The sequence below is a fragment of the Tachysurus vachellii genome, chromosome 17 (genome assembly GCF_030014155.1).
Source record: "Tachysurus vachellii isolate PV-2020 chromosome 17, HZAU_Pvac_v1, whole genome shotgun sequence".
Lineage (NCBI taxonomy): Eukaryota > Metazoa > Chordata > Actinopteri > Siluriformes > Bagridae > Tachysurus > Tachysurus vachellii.
The window spans coordinates 9,589,752-9,603,937 of record NC_083476.1 but is presented as its reverse complement, the minus strand read 5'-3'; the positions used below and the strand labels follow the sequence as shown (position 1 = coordinate 9,603,937).

Sequence of the window (14,186 nt, the reverse complement as noted above, 5' to 3'; positions counted from 1 at the left end):
CTTTTCTTTTCCATGAACAGATGTTCTAGATCAAGTGTTGCGTGTTTTCAAAGCAGACCAACAGAGCTGCTACATCATTATCAGTAAAGACACAACGGCCAAGGATGTGGTTTTGCTTGTAGTTAAGGAGTTTGGTCTCATTGCTGCTCCTGGGACCTATTCGCTGTGTGAGGTGTCAGTCAGTCCAGAAGGTGTCATTAAACAGCGCCGTCTACCAGACCAACTGTCCAAACTGGCAGATCGCATCCAACTCAATAGCAGGTTAGATTTAAACTTAAAATGTTGCCTATTTAAGCTATTGTTTAATTTTGTTGACTGAATTGACTTAGGCTAGGTGAAAAACTTATGAAAAACTCCAAATGTATAAAATGCAGTGTCTACTTTCACACAAACCAGTTAATGCCACTGCTGAGTGTGACATGACAAGGATATTTAATGCTGAACATGTGCAAAACAAAACAGGCACAAATTCATTTTTTGTCCACTGGTAAAAAGATCTAAAACATTTGGGCAAAGCATTTGTGTATTGCCAACTATGAACATAAGCCAGTGTATGATTGCTAATACTGCCTGGTCTTCATTAGCATTCATTCACATCATCGGGACAGTAACCTCAAAAAATGTCACAGTTTTTATTGTCCTTCCTTTGGTCAGGTACTACCTGAAGAACAACATGGAAACAGAGACCCTCTGCTCAGATGAGGATGCTCAAGAGCTGCTGAGAGAGAGTCAGATTAGTCTTCTCCAGCTCAGCACTCTGGAGGTGTCTGCCCAGCTGTCCATACGTGACTTTGGCATCTTCCGGAACATTGAGTCAACCGAGTACGTTGACAGTCTCTTCAAGCCAAACTCCAGCAATGGCCATCTAAAACAGTTTGAGGACCTTATCAACGAGGAGACCTTTTGGGTGGCCACTGAGATTTTGCATGAGGCAAATTCACTAAAGCGCATGAAGACAATCAAGCACTTCATCAAGATTGCACTGCAGTGCCGCGAGTGCAACAACTTTAATTCCATGTTTGCCATAATAAGGTGGGTAAAATATAATTGTTGTTGTGATAATTTTTGTTTTATGTTAGTCACGTTTTCTTTTCTTTTTTTTTAAAAAACTATTGTTTCAGCAATACTGACCATCATTACATACCATATATATTCTAAAATGTTAATTGGAATTGCTGAAAAAAGAAACATCAAAATAGATAATAGTAAAGTGCATGTATATAAATTATGTACTGTTTGAGCTTAATTGGTGACTGAACAATTCTGTCACCAATGAAGTTGTGGGTGACAATATCTGTCACCAGTGGTTCTGCCATCAAAACCTTAGAGTTTAAGTGGATCTTGTAGTGGCTGGAGTGTAATTGTAATTGAAGTTTAAAGGCAGGTCATCTTCTATGAAGTGTCTCTTTGTACCAGAATCTATCACACTATTCAATTCAAGTTTATTTGTATAGTGCTTTTTACCATTGACATTGTCTCAAAGCAGCTTTACAGAACATAAACATAGAACAAAAGGTTAATATAAAGAATAATATAAAGATTAATAGAATACAAAATTCAAGATTAATATTAGATAACTAGAACACTAGAAAAGAAGAAAACTTTCCTGAATGTCCAATATGTTCAGAAATCATGTAGTTTGGAGAGAGTGTTTTGAGAGCCACTGCAGTAGAAGCAAAGCATTTTGAGGCCTTTGGCATTCCAAAAAGTTAAGCTTCACCTGCCACAAGTTGCATGATCTCTGTGTTCTGGACCTCTGAAATGGAAGTGCTGTCCAACTTTATAAATCATGGCTTACTTATCAGGGCATTGAGTCAGATTGAGATGTCAGTCAGGGAATCTATGGTTAACTGATCATCATGCCTGGCCAGTTAAATGAGCCCTCATTCCTTGGCGGTAACCTTGAGAGTAATGAAGTTGCTGGAATTGGTGCAGGAAACAGTGTAAGCCAGAGGTGTCAAACTCAATTGCACATGGGGCAAAAACTCAAAGCACACTTTATGTCACGGGCCAAACAGGATAAACATTTATTGAACACTCTAAAACTAAATGTTTTTTGAACATAAATATGAATAAAAACAGACAGGCATATTATTCCAGAATAAATAAACTTAAACTTTATATAACTTAAAATACTTTGCTCTCCATCAAAATATCCCTTGTCAAAATTATACAAGTTACAACTATGTACATGCCGCAAAACTATGCTTTTCTGCGAAAGTAAAAATAACAAATCAAAACATTCAGTTTTCGTTGCTCTTGTGCCATTTTATAAAAAATAAACTTAAACTTTAAATATCTTTAAATATTTTGCTCTCCATAAAAATATCATACAAATTCAAAATATGGGCATAGTCCAAAAAACCCTGGAAATATAAATAAAATTTGTGCTTTTCAGCAAAAAATAGAAATAACAAATCAGAACATTCAGTTTTCTTTGCTCTTATACTATTTTGTTAGAGCTGGATGCTTGCACACCTTCATCATGCAGCTCTTCAGAAACTCTGCCTCTGTAAATGGCCAGGCTGATTTGGCTATATCTTCTGCCACAATAAAGCTTGCTTTCACAGTAGATTCACTTTGTAATTTGGCTCTGGTGAAAAACATCTGCTGAGATGTCAGATTCTACTTTATCTCTTCTACTTTTTCTAGTTTCTGCTCTGCATTCAGGTTTTTCAGTCTATATTGATGTTTGTCTCACAGTGCCATCTTAGATTAAATTCCTTAATTACAGCCACATTAGCGCCAGAAATAAGACACACGGGTTTACCGGCAATGTCAATAAACATATACTCAGCATCCCATCGTTTTTGAAAGGCTCTGTTTTCAGAATCAATTTCTGTTGCGTGAGAGAGTTCTTAAATAATTGATGTTAATGACTGGTACAGAGGGCCTCAGCATGTATGCTTCTCAATGAGTGAGTGAACTAAATGTCCTATTAAACTGTGAGTGTGCCAGGATGTGATTGAGTCCGTGTGGGTGAGTAGCTGGGTGAGTGTGAATGAGTAGTTTGGTTGTTGTAGTCCTCTGCAGTCATTTCTCACATGCCATGGTATTTTGACTCATATAAATTTATTATATTAAATGAAAAATGAGCATTACATGAAACCTTTTTTTATTTTTATTTTTTTACACATACCAGAAGGATCAGAAATCTTTTCTGGACACACTACTGAAATTCCCTGTAAACTGGGGTGCCGTTCATTATAATGTCCTTGTGATTTTCCAAAAAGATTTTCTTTTAATAATGATTATTTAAGACCAATGAAAAAGAACAAAAAATGATTACTCCACATATTGTTTGTACTTGTATTTTGTTTAGGGTTCATTATTTTTTAATTCAAAGTATGTGTTTTGATTTGGTTTACATCACCACTGTACAAAGTTTCATAGCCATGTTGCATATTTGCAGAAATAACAACAATGTTTAATGCATTAATGAGAAGATTGACCCAAATGTAAAATATTAGGCCTGCTTAAAATGTGGGGGAATTGTTTTGCTATATTTTTTGTTAACTGGGTCATTATTATTATTCTTATGATTCAGAAATTTCAAAAATTTAAAATTTAATTTAAAAAATTTTTTGCCTATAGTGGTCTGAACCTTGCCCCAGTTGCCCGGCTACGAGGCACATGGGAGAAGCTTCCCAGCAAATATGAAAAGCTTTTTCAAGACCTGCAGGATATTTTTGACCCTTCACGCAACATGGCCAAATATCGCAACATCCTGAGCAGCCAAAATATGCACCAGCCAATAATTCCTCTCTTTCCTGTGGTTAAGAAAGACCTGACATTCCTGCATGAAGGTGCGTATTTGCAAATTTTTTCAAAACACTTTATACTTTTTGATCAAGAAATTTATAAATACATCAGAAAAAATGTTTAACATGAGACATAATAGACCATTCCTAGCTGGTCTTCAATGTTCTCTACATAAGCACTCTGTTAAAAGTTCTTTTTTTAACGCAAAGACTTCATCCACACTTCCTGTCTTCTTCATGTCATTGGTAGGCACTACAAGCTGGCAATAGGCTTCGATTATCTCCTTGTAACTCAGTGGCTGTTTAATTTAGCTAAAACTAATGCTCAGTATGGAACTTCTCTAAACTTTGAGAATTGTTTCTTAGCCCACACTATTGAACAAACTACTGACCTGTGAAGACCTGTGGTTGCAAGCATGGTAGAGTTGTTCTCAATAGAACTTCATTTAATTTCTTTGTATTTGCATTAAGTGCTCCTCTTATTGTGATTTAGCTCACTTATGTGGCCACAGCAGTCTCATGGTCACAATGTACAGTAAGACACAATAAGACACACGGGTTCAAGTGTTGGTTGAAGTGGTGTAGGCCACTACTGGTTTCAGGAGCAGTGGGGGTGGAGTTCACTAGATTGGTGATTTATCATTTATTATCTGATTGATGCCTCTGGGTTTGGCAGATGCCATGAGTACTATACTTACAGTACCAATTGCATAGTGTCAACAGTAAAAATTGATCGAGGAGGAATAATGGGTTGGGGTTGAATTAAAATGTAACTTTGGAGGGGTATATGGACAATGATTTTTAATATCCATTTAACACTCATTTGTTACAATTCCAATAATCCCTATTCAAAATTGCTCAGGTAATGACACAAATGTGGACGGTCTTGTGAACTTTGAGAAGCTGCGAATGATTGCCAAGGAGATTCGGCATGTTGTGCAAATGACCACCACCAGCATGGACCCAGCAATCATGTTTCATCAGAGGTTTGTGCTCATCTTGCTCACATTTTGAATGAGATTGATGTTGCCTCTGGATAGCCATTATATGTCCATATAAACACAAGAATGGCTATCAAGAGGCAACAAAATGTCACTCATTAATGGAACTCCTGTTTAATGTTTTACTGGTCAGTTATCAGTTTGAGGGACATCCAAGTTTAATATTTCTAATAATAACTGCTCATTTATCTGGGGTCTAAACATGTGGTCCTGGAATCCCTTAGTCAGTACTTATATGTCAGTACTTTTCTTATTTAGTCAGTAATCTTTTATTATTATTTTTTTTTATTAGCCTGAAAACCTATTATGATTATGATTTGTCTGCCTTAAAATGAATCATGCAGACCAAACTGTAAGACATGACAAAGAAACTTGGTCAAGAGTTGTAGCAATTTTGCAATTGCAATTTCTGTGAGATATATATATATATATATATATATATATGTATGTATGTATGTATGTATGTATGTATGTGTATGTATGTATATGTGTGTGTGTGATATATATGCAGTGTTGCTTGAAAGCTTTTGTACCATTTAGAATTCCTATATTTCTGAATAAATATCACAAAAACATCATAAGTCCTTAAACTAAAAATAAGTGAACGCAATTAAACAAATGAGCCAAAATATTATACTTCTTTATTTAATTATTGAGAAAAATGATCCAGCAATACATATCTTGTGACTTGCAAAAGTATGTGGACCTTTTGATTTCAGCATCTGTTGTGAAGCAATAACTGCAAGTAAAGTGTCCATATCAGTCCTGCACAATGTCTTGGAAAAACATCATCTCATTCCTCAGTACAGAACATCTTCAACACTGGGTTTTTGATGGGCATCCTCATGTGAACTGTTTGATCTAGGTTCTTCCCCAATCCTTTGGATTAAGCTCAGGACTTTGACTTTGTACACAGAGTTGGGCGCTTGGGCTTGTTGTCTTGGTGTATGACCTATTTTTTCTTGAGATTCAGTTCATTGACAGATCTCCTGCCATTTTCCAGTAGAATTCACTGGTATAATTCTGAATACACTGTATACAGCAATACAGGCCAAAAGCATTATACTATCACCACCATGTTTTACAGAAGGTTTCCAAAAATAAGCCTTGTCCTTTTAAAACAAAGTTTTATTTTGGTCTCATTTCTCCTTAAAAGTAAAAACTAATCCTAGACGTTCACATACTTTTGCCTTTTACAGATATATAATATTGGATAATTTCCCTGAATAACAAAATTACCAAGTATAATATTTGTGTCTACTTTTGACTGGGTTTACTTTGTCTGCTTTTGAGACTTGTGTGGAAGTCTGATGGTGTATTGGGTCATATTTTTGCAGAAATATAAACTTTTAAGTGACACTGTATATGTTGGTGAACAGCATAGTGTGCGGTAGCATGTCCTCTTCCTGATTCTCTCTCTGCCTTGGTACCCTTCTTTGTTTCTTTTTCATATAACTTTCTTGCAGGAAGAAGAGATGGAAGAGTTTAGGGTAAGTCTTTCTGCCCCTCATGATGTACACCTGGTATAGAGATAGAGATAAAGATAAATACTTTATTATCCCAGAGGGATAATTCACAATGTTATTAATAACATGTCTTTATTCCCCATTTCTTTCTTTGTGATGTATAAACCCAAGCCTGAAGGAGGCTGGGAGAAAAAAAAAATCATTATTCCTTTCTATGTTATTTATTTTATTTTATTTTAATTGAGAGTTTCTTAGCTGCATTAGAATATTCTGTTCTGGTTAGCAAAAAACAAATGAAATACTGGTAATTTTCTGGGGCAAATGGTTCAGAATGGTTCATCCTGAAGGAAACATTAAATAATAGTGGGACATTCATTTAATAAATTATTATTTTTTGTCTATCTTAATGGTTCTTATAAAACAGTATTAACAGTCTTTAAAAATAAGAATTTATGTAAAGTAAAATTTTTATAATGTAACTTTAAAAATAATGCCACTGATCATCGTGTCTTGGCAGCTACTGTTTATTCCTGTTCTGTCTTTTCTGTCTCACTGTTCCTCTGTATATTCTTTCTCTGTACTCTCTCACTTCAACAACATTCATAGAACATTGATGTTTCCTTAAGCCCTGTCTCTGGTACTCCATCAGGTCCTTGAGTCAGGGCAGCACTAATTCCAACCTGCTGGATATGCAAACTGGACATAAGAAGCGTGTGCAGCGCAGCTCATTGCTAAATGGCAAGAAGCTATATGAAGATGCACAGATGGCCCGTAAGGTCAGGCAGTACCTATCCCAGCTGCAAGTGGAGACAGATGAAGAGAAGTTACAGGTTATGTCCCTGCAGTGTGAGCCAGCCTACAGTACTCGTAAGATTAAGCACTCTCTGATTTTTACAGTTTAAAATGTTAGTGAACAAAATAGCTCCTAAACTATTTAACTCTGAGTATTCATTTGTGGTATTTGATTTGTACTGGTATCATTTTGATGAGCTGAAAATTAGCTTGTGCTTTTACATTCCTGGCTTAATATTCAATGTGGCTGCAATCAAATTGATTTAAATCTAGCAGTTTACCATATAGTGAGTTATTTACTGCCATCTTCGTGCAAAATTGCATGTCTTGTTAACTTAAGTCCTGCACTTGTAAAACATATGACTGCTTTGGCTGCTTTTCACTGACTGCAGTAGAATGAGGGCAGTGAAGGAGCATGTTATTGAATAAAACAATATGAATGAACTGGAACTTGTTGGTCATGAATGAACTGAACAAATGTCATTCCGGGTGTAATTTATTTTCTTTGCTATTTTGTGATGTCATTCATAAAATATTAGTAAACCTTCACAGACCCTGGCTTGTAAAAGAATCTGACCATCTGCTTTACTTAAATCATGCAGGGGCACATATATAATTTGCCCCATAAAATTACAAACCGTTTAAGAAAAGCAGTGTTCATGAACTAAGTCTAATGAACTTGACTGTTCTGTTTCTACTTTATGCCAAACTCCAATCCACTCTGATCCAAGCTGACCTCAGCAATTGAGAAAAAAATTATACTGTCTGTCATATGATTAGTTTAATTATGCTATGTAAATCACTTGTACATCCCCACTAAAGATCCAGATATAAATAATTTTAGGACTAATAATCAGGACTTTATGGAGATTAACTGTTTGTGCTTTGTCTTTGCAGTCTCCAAAAGCTTGAGTGAAAGGAGGTCCACCAAATATGACTTGTCTCCTGTGTTCACACGCTCATCTTTGATCTCTGGAAAGTCATACAATCGTGTCTCCCAGGTCCTACAGGTCCCACCCGTCAGCCTCAATCCCCTACGGAAAAAGAGCATTGCCAAAGACCTAATAACTGCACACAGTGAGTCAAAAACTCACATACATCACTGGGATGACTTGGTTACTTGATATAGTCCACTTGCTAAGCTGTATGTTGAATCTTAATTACCCATTTTTAGATTTACCATTACTGATAGTGATTAGAAAATCACTATCAGTAATGGTAAACCTAAAAATAAATACATTTTTAAAAAAATTTAATTGGTATATGGCATTGAGGTAGTGGAAGAATCTGTTATTTATAGGATTGATGACTCCCATTCTGTTAAATGCTTTGATAAACACCAAATATTTACTTCAATAATCCAAGTCTTAAAACATTATGATTGTAAAAGAGTGTACTGTGAATTTTTGGATTCTAGTCCCTTAGACTAGAAGCAGGCAGATTCAATATTTAGATACTCAGATCTACAAATATCATCAAATAAATCATTAAATATTCAGTTAAATTAAAATATATTTGTATAGCACTTTTAACAATGGACATTGTCTAAAACGGCTTACAGATCATTAGAAATATTACAAAAAAGTTTAATATTATACATAAGATTCTTAATAAAGATTCTTAATAAAATGTTGGATAATATGTTTTACTAAAGTTGCAGTGACAGTTGAAGACCTACTTCTTCAGGAAAAAAATTAAATAGCACTTTCTCCCCTGTTTGTTGTATGTGTGTACTTAAGTAGGTGATACATGTCAAAGTAACATCCAGATGGGTGGCAGGACCCAAGGTTTCCCAGCCTTCTTCCCATAATGCATCCTGGTTCCATGTGTTCTGAACCAGGATGCATTATTGCATCTTAGCTGAACAACACACACGCACCTGGCCATCCACATGATGTAATAGAAAATGTAGAAATGAACATCAGACTAGGCCAACTTCTTCCATTGATCCATGGTCTAGTTCTGACGTTCACATGCCCATTATTGCCACTTTTGGCGGTGGACAGGGGTCAGCATATGCACCCTGACTGCTATGCAGCCCTGTATGCAACAAATTGTGTGTGCATTGTATTTTCTGACACATTTCTATTAGAACAAGCATTAACCTCTTCAGCAATTTGAGCTACAGTAGCTTGTCTGTTGGATCAGACCATGTGGGCCAGCCTTCGTTCCTGAAACAAAGGAGGGTACCAAGGCAGAGAGAGAATCAGGAAGAGGACATGCTACCACACACTATGCCATCCACCAACATGTACAATGTCGCTTGAAAGTTTGTGGGGTCCTTTCTAACCCAACAGGATCTGCTTGGAGTGATTTTTGTTGGTTGACCACTTCTGGGGAGTCTATCGTTTTTGTGCTACCCTTAAAAATATTGGCTCGTAAAAAATTCTGTGGTACGACTACTTGAATTGAGATACAAAAAAAAAATCCATTACAAATGGCCTTAGCGGAAATTCTGTGGTTTTAGAATTAAATATAAAAAAAAGTTTTCACTTTTGATAGTACTAATTGTGTTGGAATTTAAATACAATTTAAATATGGTATCATTGTTTGTGCTACACTTTGATGGCTGCAGGCAACTTAAACAACTTGGATCCAACCCTCAATGAGATTCTTGCACATTCCAGCACAATCAGGAGCTCACCAGATTGCATGCAAAAAGCCAGAAGCCAAATACAGTCAGCATCACTTCACATTGACTCAGAAAACTGCACAAGGTACAGCTTATCTCTCCATCACACATCACAGTATCTCATACTGAATACAAATAGTCAAAAAATTTGGTTGCTAAAGCTTTCATGTTACATGATTACATCTGTACAATGTTAAATCTCTGAACCTACCAGTAGACATTATTATTATTTTTTTTTTTAATTAATTTAAGCAGATTATTCAGTAATTTAAGATGATTGTCCTTATTTATTTATTATTTCCTCAAATTCACTATAGATATTGTTGTGTTCTTAGTTTGTCCTTGGTGAGGAACTTGGTGACACAAGGCTCAAAAATGACCTCCACTGAAGACCTAACTTTGCCCATTTCAGAGGTAGCTGACAGTGGCCGAGGAAGCTGGACATCGTGCTCCAGCAACCCACATGAAAATTTTCAGAACTTTCAGGTCCAAGGCATAACAAAGCATGTCAATATGATGAACCAACTGCATCATCATAAGGCTGACACTGTCGCTGTTATGGATGATTTTCAGGCCATAAAGAGACTTTACAAAGATGGCTTAGAGCTGAATCATTCCAGACAGGGTTGGGCTTCTTCCAGCTCAGTCTCAGAAAGGTGTGAGAAAAACTACAGCACTATTAAACACAGAGAGAGCAATGAGCAGCGAAGCACAGACCCTGCATATAAAATGGTCACCTCCACCACAGAGAAAGGTCTCATAGGTGAGGGACATATATTTTTATATATAAAATAAGACTATGTACAGATTGGCCTTCATATATGGCAGCAGCAGATTTCATGCCCCTTTTACTTTTTAAGGGTAAAAGGTCCCCATGTTGAATCCTTGCCAAATACATTTAGCTTAAAATTGCCCTGATGATGTGTCTGGCTGGAATTACTTCTCACACATCACTTTGGACCATCACAACTACAGGTTACCTAGTTCGATCCTGAGATTGTGTTATTCTACTAAATTATATTAAACAGAACAGCTTTACAGATCTGGATATAAAATCCAATTAATGTTTATCCCCAGTGAGCATGCCAGTGGTGAGGTGGGAAAGAAATTACAATGACAAAAGAAGATACAGTACCTTGTATTAAATTTAACTTGAGTATGAGTATCATTAGAGTTTTAAGTTTCTTGATTTAATGATTCAACATTTCAGCTATCCATATAGTTACATCCAGAAACAGTGAACCATTGAAAATATACAGATGCAGCTATCCAAATAATAACATCACAGACAGAAAATAACATGAAGAGATCCACAGTAATCGTATGGAGATGGAGATGGAACACTTCATAGATTGATATGTAGCATCAATTGCTTCTCTTGTCTTTTCTTCTTGGCATGAAGTAGGCATATATCTGAATACAAAAAGTTTTGCAAGCAGGAAGGATGTACTTATTTTTAGCCACCTGGTTTCTGAATGATGGTTTACATTTTGGGAAAGACTGAAATAACTATATAATAAGTATTTGAACATGTGTTATGTATACTACCACCTTACATGTTATATCCAAACTGCTTTAAATCTGCTTTGTGACAGTGTCCATTGTTAAAAGCCCTAGACAAATGAAATTGAATAAAGTTTGACAGTTTCAGTTTGTGACTAAGTTGTGCCAAGCCAACTCTCTTTGCTGGAAACTGATCCTGATTCTATACACTAAGTGAATATGTCTTAAACAATAAAAAAAACACCAAAATTCCACAAAAGCAACTTGTAAAATCAGCTATAAAATCTGCTTCTGCCATCGCTTGTGTAAAAGTATTTTTGAGTTTTTTATGTAAGGGCTTGTGCTTCTTTAAAAACATTTAATTATCACGTCTCATTTGTTTTCTGTTTCCTCTCCACTCTGCTCATCATCACATCTTCCCTCAGTGTATTGTGTAACATCACCATGCAAAGATGATAGGCCTCCTACCCCACTTGGTAATGGGCTGTCATTAAGGGACATGCAGGCACGGGAGGGTGGAGCTCTGCGGCCAGACTATTTAAAGCCACCCAACTATAGTGTGGCATTACAAAGGTCCAAGTTGTTGGGTGACTCATGGAGATTGGCAGATGCGCATCAACCTATCATCACCAGGCCTGCCAGTGTAGCATCTCATGCTGTAGCTACTAGTGAGGATGGTATGTTCACAAAGACCTACATCATATATACAGCATACTGTTTGCTAGATGCCTAATATAAGGCATAAAATGCTTAATATCTTAACTTGAATCTAGTTATTAAAAATTTAGACTTTTTTTTGACTAAAAAGTCTCAGATTGTGTTGTGTATCTTTGCAAAGTTTGTTCCATGTTAAAAGTAGTTTGGTTTTTGAGTTTAATATTTATATTTTATTTTGGTCTTCATTAATGTTTTTTTTTTTTTTTTTTGCTTGTTTTGCAGAAGAACAAGTGTCAGCTGTGTGACTCCAGGGAATGTGTGTGGAAACTGTGTGAAGCTCAGCTCTATAACATGAAACCACTCATCTCCCCGCAACAATACCAAGCAATTCTGCATGGACTTTACCACTTCTTAAAATCTTTCTCTTTTAATATCTTAAAAATGTTCATCTTTTAAATCACTGTGTTTTGAAAAATCTTAAAATCTTGATGCAATGTGTAATTCCTCCAATTTTGTGGGGCAAAACTTTTTTGTTAATTTGGTGTGTTTCCATGGTGTGTGGCGTAGTAATTAAGGTGTTGGACTACTAATCAAAAGGTCATGAGTTTGAATCCCAGGTCCACCAAGCTGCCACTGCCCTTGAGCAAGTTGTTGCTCAGTTGTATGAATTGAAATAAAATGTAAGTCACTCCGGGTAAGGGTGTCTGCTAAATGCCAGAAATGTAAAATTTAACTGTAAAATTGAAACACACCAAATAAATAAAACAAGTTTTGCTGGTTATTTTTTCTGGTGATTTATTTATTTATTCCATCAAATGCCTTCCATAATTATCTACCAAATAATCTGCCTTATAGATCTAAATCTTTGAGATGGGCCAATTCCCATTTATTCATTTTCTGTTTTATTTTGTCTTGCATTGAGTGTGTATCATAATTCTGGATAAATAATGCCTGTGCTTGATTTTTCTAGACATACTCTTTATATTGCCTTTACCACTAATAGCATCTCAGGCTATCATGAATGTCATCTCTTCATGCAGTTGCTTCAGCTGCCCCATGCACTGCTGACTGTAATGTCAAATAAATTAAGCTTTAGAAGTTTCTAAAGCTGTAAATATTTGCTGCATTTTTGCAGCTGTCTGAAATGGCACTCTAAAAGTACAAGTGGGTAAAAATGAAAAGTTTAGCTTTTAGATAATGTTTTTGTTCATATTATTCCTTTCCTTCTTATTATTTTACTGTATCAGGCTGCTATTTTTTTTATAGCAACAAGAAATAAGTAAAAGCCCCTTCAACTAATCTCTGTTGTAAATTATCTCATTTTGTGGTACTTGCTTGTTACAGATATGTCTTGCTTGTGAAGAGATATGTGCATAATTATCAGGCAAATCAGATTGTGTGTTTTTCTGACTCCAACCCACAGCAACCATAAAAATTACTTACCTTACTTATACCTCAATTAAGGCAAAAAGCTCTGAGACAATGTTCTACTAATTGACCCATCTCTAAATCCATTTTTTGTGAGGAAACAGTAAGGACATCCCACATTTATTTGTACTTAAAATGGATCAAATTACCTACATGTGTATCACATTAGAAATTATCTTCACTGTTCAAATTATTAGAACATTGTTTCAGAGCTTTTTGCCTTACTTGAGGTATAAATAAGGTTTGCCTTACTTATACCTCATTTACTTCGGTTCAATTGTGAATGTGAGCGGTATCAAATTATAATTTTTCATTTCTAAATTATATACTTGAGTTACATAATTTCGGTAATACAAGTGAAATAGTTGAGCAAAGGAGTAGCGTTAGTTTCAAAACTGTCGTGTGATCAGACTAGCTGTTTGTATACATGCATATGTACATACAGTTTTGAATATAACGCTACTCCATGCTCACCTATATGTAACTCAAATATATCATTTACAAATAAAAAATTACAATGTATATTATACACATTATAGCTAGCTAGAAACGCATGGAGTTACACATGGGATAAGAAGCGTAATATTATAAAAATATTCGACTGGAGATTTTTCCTAATGCCTCCTGGATTTCGGTTTGGAAGGCGCACACTGAATATTCATTTATTTTTAAGTTTTGTATGTTAATTTAAAAGTTAATGTGCAGTGTGTGATGATTCAGATTAAAAGGTAATAAGCTAATAGTTTAAAGGTATTAAGTGGAAAATGGGAAATTAAGTTTTTTTGTTTATTTTCAGTTTTTTCACTGTGTCCATATACTGCTTATGATGTCCAGAACCCTTAAAAGAAGACAATAAACATAATAAAGCATAATTTTTAATCAGAAGAAAACGTTCAGGAGCCGTTATAGTGGGGGGAAAACGTGCATTGAACAAACGTGCATTGTT

General features: G+C 35.5%; 1 protein-coding gene across 8 annotated transcripts in view; it reads left to right on the top strand.

Moving 5' to 3' along the window:
* The window catches only part of rapgef6 (Rap guanine nucleotide exchange factor (GEF) 6), a 47,045-nt gene extending 33,844 nt beyond the window's left edge, over window positions 1-13,201 (top strand). For 5 of the 8 annotated variants that reach the window (XM_060890223.1, XM_060890222.1, XM_060890229.1 and 2 more), the window contains 11 exons: window positions 21-261; window positions 655-1,032; window positions 3,595-3,806; window positions 4,624-4,747; window positions 6,229-6,252; window positions 6,878-7,095; window positions 7,918-8,097; window positions 9,596-9,737; window positions 9,988-10,415; window positions 11,581-11,832; window positions 12,095-13,201. In XM_060890223.1, the coding sequence (XP_060746206.1) occupies window positions 21-261; window positions 655-1,032; window positions 3,595-3,806; window positions 4,624-4,747; window positions 6,229-6,252; window positions 6,878-7,095; window positions 7,918-8,097; window positions 9,596-9,737; window positions 9,988-10,415; window positions 11,581-11,832; window positions 12,095-12,117 (2,222 nt within the window). In that variant the 3' untranslated portion in view covers window positions 12,118-13,201. The remainder of the gene's footprint in view (window positions 1-20; window positions 262-654; window positions 1,033-3,594; window positions 3,807-4,623; window positions 4,748-6,228; window positions 6,253-6,877; window positions 7,096-7,917; window positions 8,098-9,595; window positions 9,738-9,987; window positions 10,416-11,580; window positions 11,833-12,094) is intronic. The other 3 variants (XM_060890226.1, XM_060890225.1, XM_060890224.1) reach the window with 3 other exon arrangements.
* The last annotated feature ends 985 nt before the right edge of the window (window positions 13,202-14,186 follow it).